The sequence below is a fragment of the Meriones unguiculatus genome (assembly GCF_030254825.1).
Source record: "Meriones unguiculatus strain TT.TT164.6M chromosome 13 unlocalized genomic scaffold, Bangor_MerUng_6.1 Chr13_unordered_Scaffold_33, whole genome shotgun sequence".
NCBI classification, from domain to species: domain Eukaryota; kingdom Metazoa; phylum Chordata; class Mammalia; order Rodentia; family Muridae; genus Meriones; species Meriones unguiculatus.
Window position 1 is genome coordinate 7368513 of NW_026843645.1, and position 17345 is coordinate 7385857.

The 17345-nt window shown below is 37.5% G+C and overlaps 1 protein-coding gene across 1 annotated transcript; it reads right to left on the minus strand.

Moving 5' to 3' along the window:
- Positions 1–847: 847 nt before the first annotated feature.
- LOC132650818 (zinc finger protein 436-like) lies at positions 848–1306 on the minus strand (the record flags this gene model as incomplete). Its single annotated transcript, XM_060376133.1, has 1 exon — positions 848–1306. A coding segment is annotated over one exon (459 nt), but the record flags the coding sequence as incomplete, so codon positions are not given.
- Positions 1307–17345: the final 16039 nt, after the last annotated feature.

Genomic DNA, 17345 nt, shown 5'->3' on the forward strand with positions numbered 1-17345 from the left:
CCTTCCCAAAACACTTTATTATATAATAATTTTGCATGTAATTGATATTTAACATTCATTGTATATAAAAATAAGTTTATGTACTTTACATTCCAATTGTAGTCCCCCTCCCTTCTCTCCCCCCTGTACTACCCTCCATTCCTATTGCCCCTATTCCCTTTCCCCTTCAGAAAAGGGAGGTCATTTCAATTGAGCTAGTTTTCCAGTTCTGTTGGATCTCAGTGGACCAAAGAACACAAATACCTTTCCACATTGCTTATACTCACAGAATCCCTCTCCAGTAAGGATACTTTTATGATGATGATAACTCTATATTTGTGCAAGGCCTCACCATTTTAACACATTCATGAGTTTTTCCTCCTTTATGAATCCTTTCAAGATGATGAAGATTATACAAATGTGGAATGGTTTCACCATGTTAAAAGCACTCACAGGCTTTCTATCCACTAGGATTTCTTTCATGAGTGTGAAGATGATTCTGAAGTCCAAAAGTTTTTTCACAGTGGTTACAGTCAGACATCTTTCCAGTATGTGTTATTTTATGTATTAGGAGATGTTATGTGCAAAGGGTTTGCCACATAGTTACATTCATATGGTTTCCCTCCAGAATGTGTTGTTGTCTTAGGAGATGATTGTTACATGCAAAGGCTTTATCACACTAATTACCCTCACCAGGCTTCTCTCCACTCTGTGTCTTTTCCTGTTTTCGGAGACTACTCTGCTGTGAAAAGGCTTTATCTTATTGGGTATATGCATAAGGTTTCTTTCCAGTATGTGTTCTTTTATGTCTTATGAGAGCACTGTTTTGTGCAAAGGCTTTACCACACTGGTTACATTCATAAGGTTTCTCTCCAGTATGTGTTCTTTTATGTCTTATGAGAGCACTGTTTTGTGCAAAGGCTTTACCACACTGGTTACATTCATAAGGTTTCTCTCCAGTGTGTATTCTTTTATGGCTTATGAGAGCACTGTTTTGTGCAAAGGCTTTACCACACTGGTTACATTCATAAGGTTTCTCTCCACTGTGTGTTCTTTTATGCCGTATGAGATTACTGTTTTCTGCAAAGGCTTTACCACACTCGTCACATTCATAAAATTTCTCTCCAGTGTGTGTTCTTTTATGGCTTATGAGATGACTGTTTTCTGCAAAGGCTTTGCCACACTCATTACATTCATAAGGTTTATCTCCAGTGTGTGTTCTTTTATGGCTTATGAGATGACTGTTTCGTGCAAAGGCTTTACCACACTGGTTACATTCGTAAGGTTTCTCTCCAGTATGTGTTCTTCTATGGCTTATGAGATGACTGTTTTTTGCAAAGGCTTTACCACATTGATTGCATTTGTAAGGCTTCTCTCCTGCGTGTGTTCTTTTATGCCCTATGAGATCAGTGGTATAGGGGAAGGCTTTACCACATAGAGTGCATTTAAAGGGTTTCTCTCCAGTATGACTGCTTTCATGCCTGCAAAGATAAGTAGCACATGTGAAAGATTTACCACAGTCATTTCATTACACTAATAAATATGTTTTTCTATATGAATTAATTTTATAATTTGGCCTGATGGTAAAGAAGAATCAAATTTTTAACTTTTATCACTTTATTTATATTCATGATATTCCCCTTTATAATGGGTATTTTTTAAGATCCCTGTGATGATAAGAACATTTGTTATGTGATTCTCTTTTACAGCATCATTTTTCTATAAGAAGTTTTCTCCTATATATAAAGTGTATTGCAAGGATTCAGAGTTTTACCCCAGCAATCCCATTCAATAAAGTTTTGTACTGTATGAATGACACTTCATTTACAAAATGAGCTAGTACAAGCAGAAGAAGTTCCAAAATCCTTGTATTCATAGGTATTTTCATCAGTATGAGTTTGCTGAAGAAGTCTCAGTGAAGTTGAAAAACCAATTAACAGTAACTGTTTATCACATATAGGAAATCTACTCAAAGTGGGGACTTCTACAAAATCAACTGTTCTTAGAGAAAGACAGGTACACTGCTTCTTTCAATATTCCTATGCTCATGTGTCTTAGAATCATTTTGACATATGATATACCAGTTTAATTTACAAAAATACTAACGATTCCCACATTGAATTAACACAGTTTGTTTTTGTTCATCATAGACATGTCATATAGGGATTAAGGTTTCTCCAAACAATATTCTTGATTCTCATAAGCTGCTCCTTTCACTAAACTTTACAATGTTACTGTACGAAAATTAGTAACACTGGTTCTACTATGTAATTTTTGCTTATTAGAAGGTTTTGGACACATACTGATCACCAATTCAGTGTGTATACCTCTTACAATATCTGAGTAGATAGAATGAGACTAAACAGATTGGCAGTTCAAGTCAGTAGCTATAATGTCCATATGATTCAAATGGTATTTTTGTTACAATATTATTTTATTTTCTTCTATCTTAGGGGAGTGCCTTGTAAACACAAATCAGATACCTGACATTGAAGTACATGGAATTATGAGATTTTAATCATCATCAGTACACTTAAAGCAGTGGTGTTTTTACACTGTTGCTTTTCTTTAAAACTTCCAGGACACAGCCATGTGTGCTGGTACATGCCTTCAATCCCAGCACTTGTGGAGGCAGAAGCAGGCAGATCTGTGTGATTTTGAGGTCAGGCTGGTCTAACAAGCAAGTCTATGAAAGTCACAGATACCCAGAAAAAAAATCTATTTCAAAAACAGAAAATAAAAAGCAACCAATAAACAAACAAACAAACAAAAAACACCAGACTTCCAGGACACATTAAAATTTAAGATTTATATCTGTATCAACATGCACATAAAGTTACCTTTGATTACTTGTAGAACTTTGAAACTGTTCTTCAATATTATGGTCATCCCAATTGTAGTCTAAAATATAGTACCAGAAAATATATATTATTGGAAATATGTTATTATTAAGGGAAAACTTAAATCACTATCTTCTGTGACCCTTAGAACCATGCCTGATTTATTTACCTCATTCATCCTCATTATCAATTGGAATTACAGAAGAGGATCAATACAAAATAAAAGTTGTCTCTTTATTTTAAAAGTGAAAGAAAAATTGCAGTCTTACCTATAGCAGTGAGGTTTTGACAGGTCTCTAGCATCACATCTTTGTAGAGTTGCTTCTGGGAAGGTTCCAGCAAGGCCCACTCTTCTTGGTTGAATTTCACATACACATCATCGTAGGTCACTGAATTCTATAATATGCCATACATTTGTACAATAGAAACAGTGGCAACAATATAAATTTATACTTCACTGTCAATATAATCATATAATTCTACTGCTTCTTCAATTTATTTTCTGACACAGAAGTGTGAATGTTATACAGTTGGGTGCTGTGCATGATGTGAAGTAGGGGAGATGAAAAAGCCTAAAGGTTAGATTGAAAAAAAAAAAAAAACAAAGGCGTGCTTCAAAAACCTGTGTTTCATCAGTTTGTAAGACATGAATATAAAGTAGCCATTAGTTGGGTTCTTGAGCAATCTATGAATCATCTTCAGTTACTTGGGTGAGTAGGTCAGGACCCTGTCATGAGACAGGTGGAAGGACAAAACACAGTCATGATATTTTATATAGCAACAAATGAGATGTGTTGATCAGGGGACACTGAACAGATGGGTAACATCAGTCAAAAGACAACATGGTACTGAATATCATGTTTTGACCAGGGCTCAGGGATGTGGCATATCAGTATGTGAAGAGGGGGGCTCATATATTTGTGGAAGGGAAAGTGGACTACAGTGAATACATAGATAAAAATAATGTGAGGGGCAAGCAACAACAATCATAGCCAATAACATCATATTTCTGAGTGACCAGACAAAAGAAAAGGAATAGAACACATGATTATTCTTTGATCATTGTTTTGTATATCCTCCTTACTAAATAATGTAGTCTATAGATTAAAAATAAAGATTAAAACTTTTCTATTAAAAAAAGAAATGTTAATGTTATCACTAAGTCATTTTAGAAGAAAACAGAATAACAAGTTTTAACTGTATCATATCTGAACTTTTTGAAGAGGATATAGCTTTGGAATAGACATGGCAATTAATGTGGACAAAGACAAACAAAGAGAAGAGTGTGAAATAGAGAGACAGAGACATAGAGACAGAGACACACAGAGAGAGAAATTAACAGATGAACAATACTAAGTACAGATCAGAGAAATTTATTAACAGTTACTAACTACAAAAAATGGTGGACAAGCTGGGTGTATTCTGTCATGCCTTCAATTCCATCACTAAGGAGGCAGATGCAGGTGTATCTTATTGATCTGGATGTCAGCATTATCTATTCAAAGAGTTCTAGGATAGCCAGGCCTATATATTAAGAGAGAGCCTCCCCTAAAAGTCAATCAAACAAACACAAAATATTGAAAGAACTCAGAGGTCTTTACTGAAGCCTCTACAAGGAATTATACATTCACTCCTGTTGTATATTTATTTTCCAGAAATGTGTACTGCCCCAGCTTAAACTGTAACTTCAATGATATCTTACTAAAAGGGAATGCATGTTTAAACAGGTAAAAATAGAAGACAAAAATATTAGCAGTATAAATGCTGATCATAAATGATCAACATAAGATAGAGCTCAGCAGTGAGGAGCTCTTACTGCTCTTGCAAATAATTGGGCTCAATTGTTAGTGTTTACTGAGGACCCGCTACTTTTAATTGCTATACGTTCATGAGTTCTGAAGACATCTTCAGACTACTGTGAGGATTAGGCACACAAGAGGTGCTTATTCATGCATACAATCAAAATACTTACATTCAGTAAAAACTAAAAATAGATCCCAGATGGCTGGGATGATTGCACACTGTGTCTGATCAGCAGGGTAGCAGAGACCGCACAGTGATCAATAGTTGGTTGTGTGGGCCTCCAAACACCACTGACTGTGTTTCCAAGGTAAGAAGAAAACCGATGATGAGGGAAACAATTGGGTCCAACCTCAGAGCACCCAGCTAATCTCTGGGAAAATTCCTTGGATGTTGCAGCAGGAATAAGGTTTTCAAGCAAATGGACCCAAGAAGCAAGCAAGAGTAGCTATTCTAATATCTAATAATACAGAATTTCAACCAAAATTAATTGAAAGGGATGAGGAAGGGGGAATACAAGATGGCATTGCCAGGAGGACCAGGACAGGAACAGGACAGCAATGTCGGTACAGCAACTAAAAGACTGAACTCTGGGCCCTAAAACAACAGCAATCGTGTTTCCAAGGTGAGAGGAAACTCCGTGGTATGGGAATCACTCAATTCCTCTCTCAGGTCACTCAGTGAGAACCCTGAAAATATCCCAGGTGCAGGATACACCTGTGTGTCCTGATCACCTTCCCATGCCAAACTGTGTGCTCCACGGCACCAGAGACTGGGAGCGCCAGTCAAACACACACACACACACACACACACACACACACACACACACATAAGGAAGAAGAAAGCAAGACTGACCTCAGGTCACCCAGTCTATCACTGGAAAGGTCCTACAGACTGGTGGATGCACAGCCACCAGGCCTGAGTGGGCCTCCAGCCGCTAGTCCTGCATTCCCTGCTCTCCATCACAGACAGAACTGTGTGCCCCAGGACACAGAGGCTGGGTTTCCCTGTCTGGAGAAAACTCCACAGGCAGAGAAATAGAAGGTCCCAGCTTAGAGCACTCAGCCAACTCCCCCCACACACACTACCACCACCACACACAGAAACATTCTTGGAAAAGCTCTCAGCTTCTTTCCCAGTCACCAGCTTGGAGCCATCATTGGCAAGTGCCTACGTATTCTACACACCACGTCAAACACCACAGACTGAGTCTTCCTATTGGGAGAAAACCCAAAGGTGGGGAAAATATCTGGCCCTACCTCAGGACACCTAGCTCCAAAAAAGTTTCTGGTTATACACAGGCTCCACACTCTAGCCTCTTGCTGCACACATGAGAGTAATGCTCATGTGTCACTGATTACCACTTGGGTACAGGAGCACAGAGCTCCAAACTCAGACCTCCCGAAGCCTGGGTTCCCTGAGATCAACCCCCAGATACTTCCCCAAGGGACAACCAGTTATCTCTAACTAAACTGACCAAATCCCGGGGCACCCAGGTTACAGAAGCAGCTCACTAAATTTACATCAAGAAACCCAGTAGCAAGACAGCTGTCTCCAGGACTTCTCTGGGTGAGAGGAGAGCCCCCTTGACTAATATAGACCACAATTACCACTCAGGTCTGTACGTCTGTGGCAATTCCTGAAAAACACCTGCCATTCAGTGACCGTACCCCAAAATCTGAGGAAGCCTCCTTTGGGAAAAATTACCTTCCTGCCAAGGGGATTCTCCACACCACAAGATTCTAGGAAGCACCAGAAACAAACACCCAACACCTAAGATAGCCAAATGGGTAGAGTGTAAAATCTCAAAGAACAAAAGATACAGCAATATGGCATCTCCAGAACCCAGTTATCCTGGGGCAAGTAGCCCTGGACACACTAGCATAAGTGAAATTCGAGAAGATAACCTTACATCTATGCTTAAGAAGAGAATAATAGAGGAAACAAATAAACTATGTAAAGAACGAGAGGAAGATAGTCAGTTTATCAAGATCTGCAAAGAAATGGAAGAAGATAAAGACAAAGAGATTATGGCCATCCATAAAGAAATACAGGAAGTTCCAGCCAAACAATTTGTGGCCTTTACAGAAGAAATACTTAAATCACTGAAAGAAATTAAAGAAACAGAGGATTGTTCAAACAAACAGCTGAAGGAATTGAAGGAAAATACAGTCAGACAGGTGAAGTAATTCAACATAACAGCTCAATATCTGAAGATAAAATTGGAAAAAAAATGAAAGAACACAAATGAAGGATATTCTGGAGAGAAAGAATTTAGGGAAGAAAACAGGAACTACAGAGGTAAGCACAACCTATTGAGATGGTTATAACTATAAGAGATGGAAGAAAGAATCTCAACTGTGAAAGACACAATAGAAGGAATTGATGTATCCATCAAAGAAAATGTTAAATCTAAAAAATTCTTGACACAGACCATCCAAGAAATCCAAGAAAACATGAAAAGACAAAACCTAAGAATAATAGGAATAGAGGAAAAAGATTCCCTCCTACAAGGCCCAGAAAATATTTTCAGCAAAATCATAAAAGAAAAAATCCCCAACTTAAGGAAGAGGTCTATAAGAACACAAGAGGCCTACAGAACACCCAATAAAATAGACCAGAAAAGAAAATCCTCCCACCACATAATAATAAAAACAGTAAGTATACAGAACAAAGAAAAATACTAAAAGCTGCAAGGGAAAAAGGCCAAGTAACATATAATGGCAAACCCATCAGAATCACACCTGACTTCTCAACAGAGACTATGAAAGCTAAAAGGGCCTGGACAGATATCATCCAGACCCTAAGAGAACATAGATTTTAGCCCAGGCTACTATACCCTCATAGACTCTCAGTCTTCATAGAGTGAGAAAACAAGATTTTCAACGACAAAAGCAAATTTCAACAATACCTACACACAAATCCAGTGTTACAGAAGACACTAGATGGAAAAATACAACCCAAGAAACCAACTACTTTCAAGAAAACACAGGAAATAATTAATCTCACTACAGCAAAACAAAAATGAGCCAAGCACACAAACTTACTATCACAGTCAATATCAAAACCAAAGGATCTAACAGCCACTGGTCATTAATCTCTCTCAATGGACCCAATTCTCCAATAAAAAAGATGCAGACTAACAGAATGGATGCCTAAATAAGACCCAACAATCTGCTGCATACAAGAAACACACCTAAGTCACAAGATATTACCTGAGGGTAAAGTTCTGGTAGACATTTTTCCAAAAAAATGGAACCAAGAATCAAGCAGGAGTAGCCATTCTAATATATGATAAAATAGACTTTCAAACAAAATTAATAAAAAAAGAGATGGGGAAGGACACTTCATACACATCAAGGGAAAAATTTCACCAGGAAGATATCACAATCCTGAACATCCATGCCCCAAATACAAAGGCACCCATGTTTATAAAAGAAACATTAATAAAACTTAAACCACACATAGATCACCATACATTAATAGTGGGAGACTTCAACATCCCACTCTCAAAAAAGAACAGGTTGACAAAACAGAGAAAAAAAGAAACAATATCTCTAACGGGGTCATGAATCAAATGGACCTAACAGACATCTACAGAACCTTACACTCAAACACAAAAGAATTTACCTTCTTCTCAGCACCTCATGGAACCTTCTCCAAAACAGACCATATAGTTGATTACAAAGCAAGCCTCAACAGATACAAGAAGATTGAAATAATCCCTTGTATCCTATTTGATCACCATGGAATAAAGCTGGACCTTAACAACAACAGAAATATCAGAAAGCCTATACAAACATGGAAACTGAACAACTCACTACTAAATGACAGCTGGGTCAGGGAAGAAATAAAGAAAGAAATTAAAGTCTTCCTAGAATTCAATGCAAATGAAGACACCAGATACCCAAACTTATGGGACACGATGAAAGCAGTGCTAAAAGGAAAGTTCATAGCACTGAGTGACTTCAAGAAGAAATTTGAAACATCTCATTTAAGAAACTTAATGGCTTACCTAAAAGCCCTAGGGGGAAAAAAAGAAGCAGACACACGAAAAAGGAATAGATGACTGGAAATAATCAAACTCAGGGCTGAAATCAATCAATTAGAAACAAATAAAACAATTAAAAGAATCAATGAAACCAAGAGCTTGTTCTTTGAGAAAATGAGGAAGATAGACAAACCCTTATCAAAACTAATTAAAAGGCAGAGAGACACCATTCAAATTAACAAAATCAGAAAAGTAAAGGGGGAGAAAACAATAGACACTGAGGAAATCCATACAATTAGGACTTACTTCAAAAGTCTCTATGCCACAAAATTTGAAAATCTAAATAAAATAGACAATTTTCTTGATCAATTCCACTTACCAAAGCTGAATCAAGACCAGGTAAATCAACTAAATAGTCCTATATCTCCTAAGGAAATAGAAGCATTCATCAAAATTCTCAGATTCACGAAAAGCCCAGGGCCAGGTGGTTTCAGTGTAGAATTCTACCAGACCATCAAAGAAGAGCTAACACCAGTTCTCTTCAATCTATTCCACAAAATAGAAACATAAGGAACACTACCAAACTTATTCATTGAAGCCACAGTCACCTTGGTACCTAAACCTCACAAAGACCCAACAAAAAAAGCATGTTTCAGGCCAATCTCCCATATGAACATTGATGCAAAAATACTCAACAAAATACTTTGCAAACCGAATACAAGAACACATCAAAGATATCATTCATTATGACCATGTAGGCTTCATTCCAGGCATGCAGGGGTGGTTCAATATACAGAAATCCATCAATGTGATCTACCATATTAACAAACTGAAAGAAAAAAACCATATGATAATCTCCTTAGATGCTGAAAATGCATTTGACAAAATCCGGCATCCATTCATGTTTAAAGTATTGGAGATATCAGGGATACAAGGCACATACCTAAATATAGTAAAAGCAATATACAGCAAACCTATAGCCAACATCAAACTAAATTGAGAGAAACTTAAATCAATCCCACTGAAATCAGAAACAAGACAAGGCTGCCCAGTATACCTGAGTGACCCCCAAAATTCTACCAGGGAACTCCTAAAGCTGACAAACACTTTTAGCAAAGTGGCTGTATACAAAATCAACTAAAAAAAAGTAGCCCTCCTGTATACAAAAGACAAAAGGGCTGAGAAAGAAATTAGGTAAACAACACCCTTCACAATAGTCGCAAAGGACATAAAGTACCTTGGTGGGACCCAAAACAAGGAAGGCACAAACTTGTATGAAAAAAATTCAAAAAAATTCTCTAAAGAAAGAATTATAAAAAGATATCAGAAGATAGAAAGTACTCACGTGCTCATGGCTTGGAAGGATTAACATAGTAAAAATGGTCCTCTTACCAAAAGCAATCTACAGATTTAATGCAATTCCTCTCACATTACCAACACAATTCTTTACAGACCTTGAAAGAAAAATGCTTAACTTCATATGGAATAACAAGAAACCCAGAATTGCTAAAGCAATCCTCCATAATAAAAGATCTTCTGGAGGTATCTCCATCACTGTTCTTACGCTTTACTATAGAGCAACAGTAATAAAAACCACATGGTACTGGTATAGAAACCAATTGGAGGATCAACGGAATCAGATAGAAGTCCCAGAAATATACCCACACACTATGGACTCCTGATTTTTGACAAAGATGCCAAAACCATACAGTGGAAAAAAGATAGCATCTTCAACAAATGGTGCTGGTCTAACTGGATGTCTACACGTAGGAAAATGCAAATAGTTCCATATTTATCACTCTGCACAGAACTAAAGTTCAGGTGGATCAAAGACTTCAGTATAAAACCAGACATACTAACCCTGTTAGAAGAAAAAGTGAGGAAGAGCCTTGAAGTCATTGGAACAGGAGACAACTTCCTGAACAGAATTTCAACAGTACAGGCTCTAAGAGCAACAATCAATAAGTGGGACCTTCTGAAACTGAAAAACTTCTATAAGTCAAAGGAAACTGTTGTCAAAATAAAATGACTGCCTGCAGATTGGGAAAGGATCTTCACCAACCCTATATCTGACAGAGGGTTAATGTCCAGTATTTACAAAGATTACAAGAAGTTAAATACCAACAAATCAAGTAACCCAATTAAAAAATGGGGTACAGAGCTAAACAGAGAATTCTCAATAGAGGAATATAGAATGGCAGAGAAACACTTAAAAAATGTTCAACATTCTCAGTCATCATGGAAATGCAAATCAAAACCACCCTGAGATTTCACCTTACACCCATCAAAATGACTAAGACAAATAACTCAAGTGACAACTCATGCTGGATAGGATTTGGAGAAAGGGGAACCCTTCTTCATTGCTGGTGGGAATGTAAACTTATACAATCACTTTGCAAATCAACCTGGCACTTTCTCAGACAATTAGGAATAGCGCCTCCTCAAGATTCATCCTAAGCATATATCCTAAGCATATATCCAAAGGGCACTCAAGTATGCAGCAAGGACATCTGCTCAACTATGTTTGTAGTAGCTTTTTTGGAATAGCCAGAAGCTGGAAACAGCACAAATGGCCCTCAGTTGAGGAATGGATATAGAAATTGTGGTATATCTATACGATGTAATATTACTCAGCAATGAAAAATAAGGAAAACATGAAATTTGCAGGTAAATGGTGGGAAGTGGAAAAGATCATCCTGAATGAGATATCCCAGAAGCAGAAAGACTCACAGGATATATACTCACTCACAAGTGGATATAGGATATAAAATATAGGATAAAAATACTAAAATTTGTACAACTAAGGAAGTTAATCAGGAAGGAGTATGCTGGCTAAGATGCTCAAACCCCATGCAGAAAGGCAAAGAGGATGGACATCAGATGAGGGAGAATACAGGGACAGGACAGGAGCCTACCACTGAAGGCCTTTGAAAGGCTCTACCCTGCAGGGTATCAAGGCAGATGCTGAGACTCAGAGCCAAACTTTGGGCAGAGTGCAGGGAATCTTATGGAAGAACTGGGAGATAGTAAACCTGGAGATGACAGGAGCTCTACAAGGACAGCAACAGTTCCAAAAATTCTGGGCACATGGGTCTTTTTTGAAACTGATACGCCAGCCAAGGACCACTCATGGAGATGGCCTGAAACCCCTGCACAAAAGGTAGCCTATGGCAGTTCAGTATGCAAATGGGCTTCATAGTAATGGGGACAGGGAACTGTCTCTGACAGGAACTCATTGGCCCGCTCTTTGATCACCTCTCATTGAGGGGGAATCAGCCTTGCCAGGCCACAGAAGACAATGCAGCCACTTCTAATGAGATCTGATAGAGTAGGATCAGATTGAAGGGGAGGAGGACCAACCTTATCAGTGGACTGGGAAAGGGACATGGGAGGGGAAGATGGAGGGTAGGATTGGGAGGGGAGAAAGGAGGAAGGTACAGGAGGGATCCAAAGTGAATAAACTGTTATCAATAAAAATTTTAAAAGAAAACAATAAAATTTTGAAAGATTTTTTTTAAAAAACTATGCTGTTACACATATTTTCAAACTTTGAAATATTGAGATATCAATTATTGCTCCTAAATAAAAAATAAATAAGAAAGAAATGAGGAAGGATACTTCATACTCATCAAAGGAAAATTCCACCAATATCGCATCTGTATTCTGAACAATGCTCCAAATAAAAGGACAACCACATTTGTAAAATAAACATTAATAAAGCTTAAAGAACATATCAATTGCCATACATTAATAATTGGAGAGGTCAACAAATCACTATCATCAAGGGACAGAGCAATGGAAAAGAACTTAAACTGAGAGATGATGACACTAATGGATGTCATGAATCAAATGGACCTAAGAGATACCTAGAGAATTTTTTAACCCAAACAGAAAATAATATATCTTCTTTCAGCACCTCACAGACCCTTCTGCAAAACTGACCATACAGTAGGTAACAAACCAGATACAACAAGATTGAAATAATATCTTATATCCTATCAGACCATGATAGACGAAAGACAAACCTCAAAAATAACAGAAATAATAAGAAGCCTACACACATGTGGGAACTGAACAACTCCCTACTCAATGAAATCTAGGTCAGGGAAGAAATAAAGAAAGAACTTCCTACAATTCAATGAAAATGAAGGTACATCATACCCAAACTCATGGAATGCAATGAAAGCAGTCCTAAGAGGACTTTTAATAGCAGTAAAGGCCTTCATAAGCTATTGAAGACATCCCATACAAGCAACTTAATGGCACACTTGAAAGCCCTAGAAAAAAAGCAGACACACCCAACAGGAGTAGACCACTAGGAATAACCAAAGTCAGGGCTGAAATCAATAAATTAGAAACAAAGAGAATAATTCAAAGAATCAATGAAACCAAGGGCTAGTTCTTTGAGAAAATCGAATATATAGACAAACTCTTAGCCAAACTAAGTAAAAGGCCGAAAGACACTATCCAAATCAACAAAGTCTGAAAGGAAGAGAGAGAGATAACAGACACTGAGAAAATCCAAAGAACCATTAGCTCTTATGTCAAAAGCCTATATGCCACAAAATTTGAAAAATCTAAATGAAATATACAATTCTCTTGTTAGATTCCACTTACCAGAGTTGAATCAAAATCAGGTAAAGATATTAAATAGTCTTATATGGCCTAAATAAATAGAAGCAGCCATCAAAATCCTTCCACCACCACCACCACCACCAACAACAACAACAACAAAGCCAAGGGCAAGATGATTTCAGAGCAGAATTCTACAAGACCTTATATGAAGAGTGAAAACCGATATTCTTCTAATTATTCCACAAAATAGAAATGGATGCAACATGACCAAATTCCTTTTGTAAGACCACAGTCACCTTGATAAATCCTCAAAGACCCCAAAAAAGAAAGAGATCTTCAGACCAATCTCTTTTATGAACAATGATGCAAAAATACTCAATAAATTAACGATAAACCAAATCCAAGAACATACCAAAAATGTCATCCAACATGACTAAGTAGGCTTCATCCCAGGCATGCAGGGATGGTTCAATATATGGAATCTTAATCCATCATATAAACAAATTGGAAAAAAAAGCACCAGATGATTTCCTTAGAAGCCAAAAAAGCATTTGACAATATCCAACAGTTATTCTTGTTTAAAGTCTTGGAGAGACTGGGGACAAAGGCACAGATATAAAAATAGTAGACAATGTACAGCAATCCTATAGCTAACATCAAACTAAATGGAAAGAAAGTTAAATCAATTCCACTGAACTCGGGGACAAGACAAGGCCACACATTCTCTCCAAATCTCTTCAATACAGTACTCAAAGTCCTATCTAGGGCAATAAGACAACTAAAGGAGATCAAGGGGATACAAATTGATAAGGAAGAAGTCAAAGTATGGCTCTTAACAGATGATATGACAGGTAACAAAAGTGACCCCAAAATTCTACTGTACGGAGCTCCTACAGTTGAAAGTGATTGGATAAAAAGTTAACTCAAAAAAATCAGTTGCACACCTGTATGCAAAAGACAAATGGACTGAGAAAGAATTAGGAAAACAAAACCCTTCACAATAGGCAGGAAAAAAAACCTGACGTATCTTGGTGTTATCCTCAGCAAGCCAGTGAAAAACATATATATATATAAATAAAACACAACAACAACTTCAAGACTCTGGAGAAAGAAATTGAAAAAGATACCAGAAGATAGAAATATCTCTCATGCTCATGGATCAGTAGGATCAACATAGTCAAAATTGCCATCTTACAAGAAAACAATCTGCAGATTCAATGATAATTCCCATCAAAATATCAACACAATTCCCCCTGGACATTGAAAAAAGAATTCTCAGCTTTATATGGAAAAATAAAAAAACCCAGAATAGCTAAAATAATCCTGTACAATAGCAGTTCTTCAGGAGGTATCACCACCCCTGCTCTCAAGCTCTACTATAAATCAATAGTAATAAAAACTGCATGGTACTGGAATAAAAACAGACTGGTGGATAAATGGAATTAAAGTGAAGGCCCATAAAAAAACCCACACACCGATGGACATTTGATTTTTGTCAAAGAATCCAAAACCATGCAATGGAAAAAGGACAGCATCTTCAACAAATGGTGCTGGTCTAACTGGATGTCCACATGTGGAAAAATAAAAATAGATCCGTATTTATCACCCTGCACTAAACTAAAGTTCAAGTTGATCAAAGACTTCCAACATAAAACCAGATACGCTAAATCTGTTAGAAGAAAAAGTGGGAAAGAGCCTTGATCTCATTGTCATAGAAGTTAACTTCCCAAACAGAATACCAAGAGCACTGGCTCTAAAATCAATAATTAATAAATAGGATCTCATGAAATGAAAAGATTCTATGAAGCAAAGAACTTTGTGAATAGAACAGAATAACAGCTTACAGCCTGAGAAAGACCTTCTCCAATCCTACAAAAAACAGAAAGCTCTATAAATAGCTCTATAAATAACAAACAAAATATATAAAGAGCTCTATAAATTAAACTCCAACAAACCAAATAATCACTTTCAAACTGGGGTACAGAACTAAACAGAGAATTTTCTACAGAGGAATATCAAATGGTGGAAAACATTTAAATAAATGCTAAATATCAATAGTCATCATGGAAATGCAAATCAAAACTACTCTGACATTCCATCTTAAACCCATCATGGCTAAGATCAAAACCTGAAGTGACAGCATGTGCTAGTGAGAATGTGAAGAGGAACACTCCTCCATTGCTGGTGGGTGTGCAAACTTATACAACCACTTTAGAAATCAATCTGATGCTTTCTCAGACAATTGGAAATAGTGTTACTTCAAGACCCTGCTATACCATTCCTGGGCATATATCAAAAAGATGCTCTACCATTCAACAAAGATATTTGCTCAACTATGTTCATAGCATCTATATTCATAATAGCCAGAATCAGGAAACAACCTACATGTCTCTCAACTGAACAATTGCTTTACAGAAATTGTAGTACATTTAGACAATGGAATGCTACTCAGGTATTAAAAAAAAAAAAAGGAAACCATGAAATTTTCAGGCAAGTGGACGGAACTAGAAATGATCATCCTAAGTGACTTATTCCAAAACCAGAAAGACATGCATGGTAAGTGAATAATAGCCATAATACAGGATAAACATACTACAATCCACAGGCCTAAAGGAACTAAATAAAAAGAGGACCCTATGGAGGATGGTCAATTCTTATTCAAAAGGGCAAATAGAATCTACATCAGAAGTGTCTGAGGAGAGGGAACCAGATGAGAGCCTAACATACATGTCCTCTGAAAGGCTCTACCCAGCAGGGGATCAAAGCAAATGCTAAGACTCACAGCCAAACTTTGGGTAGAGCACAGGTAATCATAGGAGAGAGTGGGAGGATAGAAAGACCCAGAGCTGGCAGGACCTCCATAACAAGACCAACAAGGACAACAAATCTGGGCCCATGGGGACTTGGAGAGATTAATGCACCCACCAAAGACCATTCATGAAGAGGAACCAGACCCCTGCTCAGATGTAGCTGATAGGCAGCTCAGTCTCCATGTGCGATCCATAGTAAGGGGAGAATGTGCTGTCTTTGACATGGACCCTCTTGTCTGCTATTTGCTCACTTCCCCTTGGCGGAGGGGGCATTGCTATGCCACAGAGGAAGAGGATGCAGACAGTCCCACTGAGACTTGACAGGCTGGGTTCACATGGTAGTATAGGAGGGCTCCCTGTATCTGAGATATAGGAAATGGGGTAAGGGGAAATAAGAATGGAGGGTGAGACAAGGAAGAGTCAAGGGAGAAGATTAAAATTGGGATGTTAAGTGGATAAATTATTTTTTAATTTAATTAATTTATTTATTACAATGTGTTCACTTTGTATCCTTGCCATAGCCCCCTCTCTCATCTCCTCCCAGTCCCACCCACCCTCCTTCTTCTGCCCCTATGCCCTTTCTCTAGTCTCCTAATTGAGGAGGAACTCCTTCCCTTCTAGCTTATCAGGTCTCATCAAGGATGGCTGTATCATCTTCCTCTGTGGCCTTGCAAGGCTGCACCACCCAGGAGGAGGTGATCAAAGACTCGAGTTCATGTCAGAGAATAAATAACAAAAACAAATTTAAATTAAAAATAAATTGAATGTGAATAAAACAAACAAATAAAATAAAAAAATACAACAGGTAAGAAGAGCGTCACACACCTACAATTCAATGACTTGGAAAGCTCAGATAGTGTTAGTGTCATGAATAAATGGCATCCTCAGAAATTAAATATACTCCTTGCCAAATTTCAAATGCAAGATGTTGATGAAGATCACAATAACCTTTGCTTACATATATAAAACAAAAGAAAATAAATACCTAAAACTCTATATTCCGTGCTCAGCAGCCAATGATGGTGATGTTGATGCCAGGCATGTTGGCCTAGATTTAAGCCCAACACTCGACTGGAGTTAGAGCTGTAAGTTCAAAACCAGCCTGGTCTACATACAAATATTCAGGAAACATCCAGGAACTCTGGGACATTATGACAACACAAGATGCCAATAATCAGATTAGAAGAAGAAGGATGAGATCAAAGGTCCAGAAAATATTTTCAACAAAATCATACAAGAAAAAATTCTTAACCTAAAGAGGAAGATGTCTATCAAGGAACAAGAAGCATACAAAATACCAAAGACAGTAGACCAGAAAAGAAAGTCCTCTTCACAGAGAATAATCAAAAC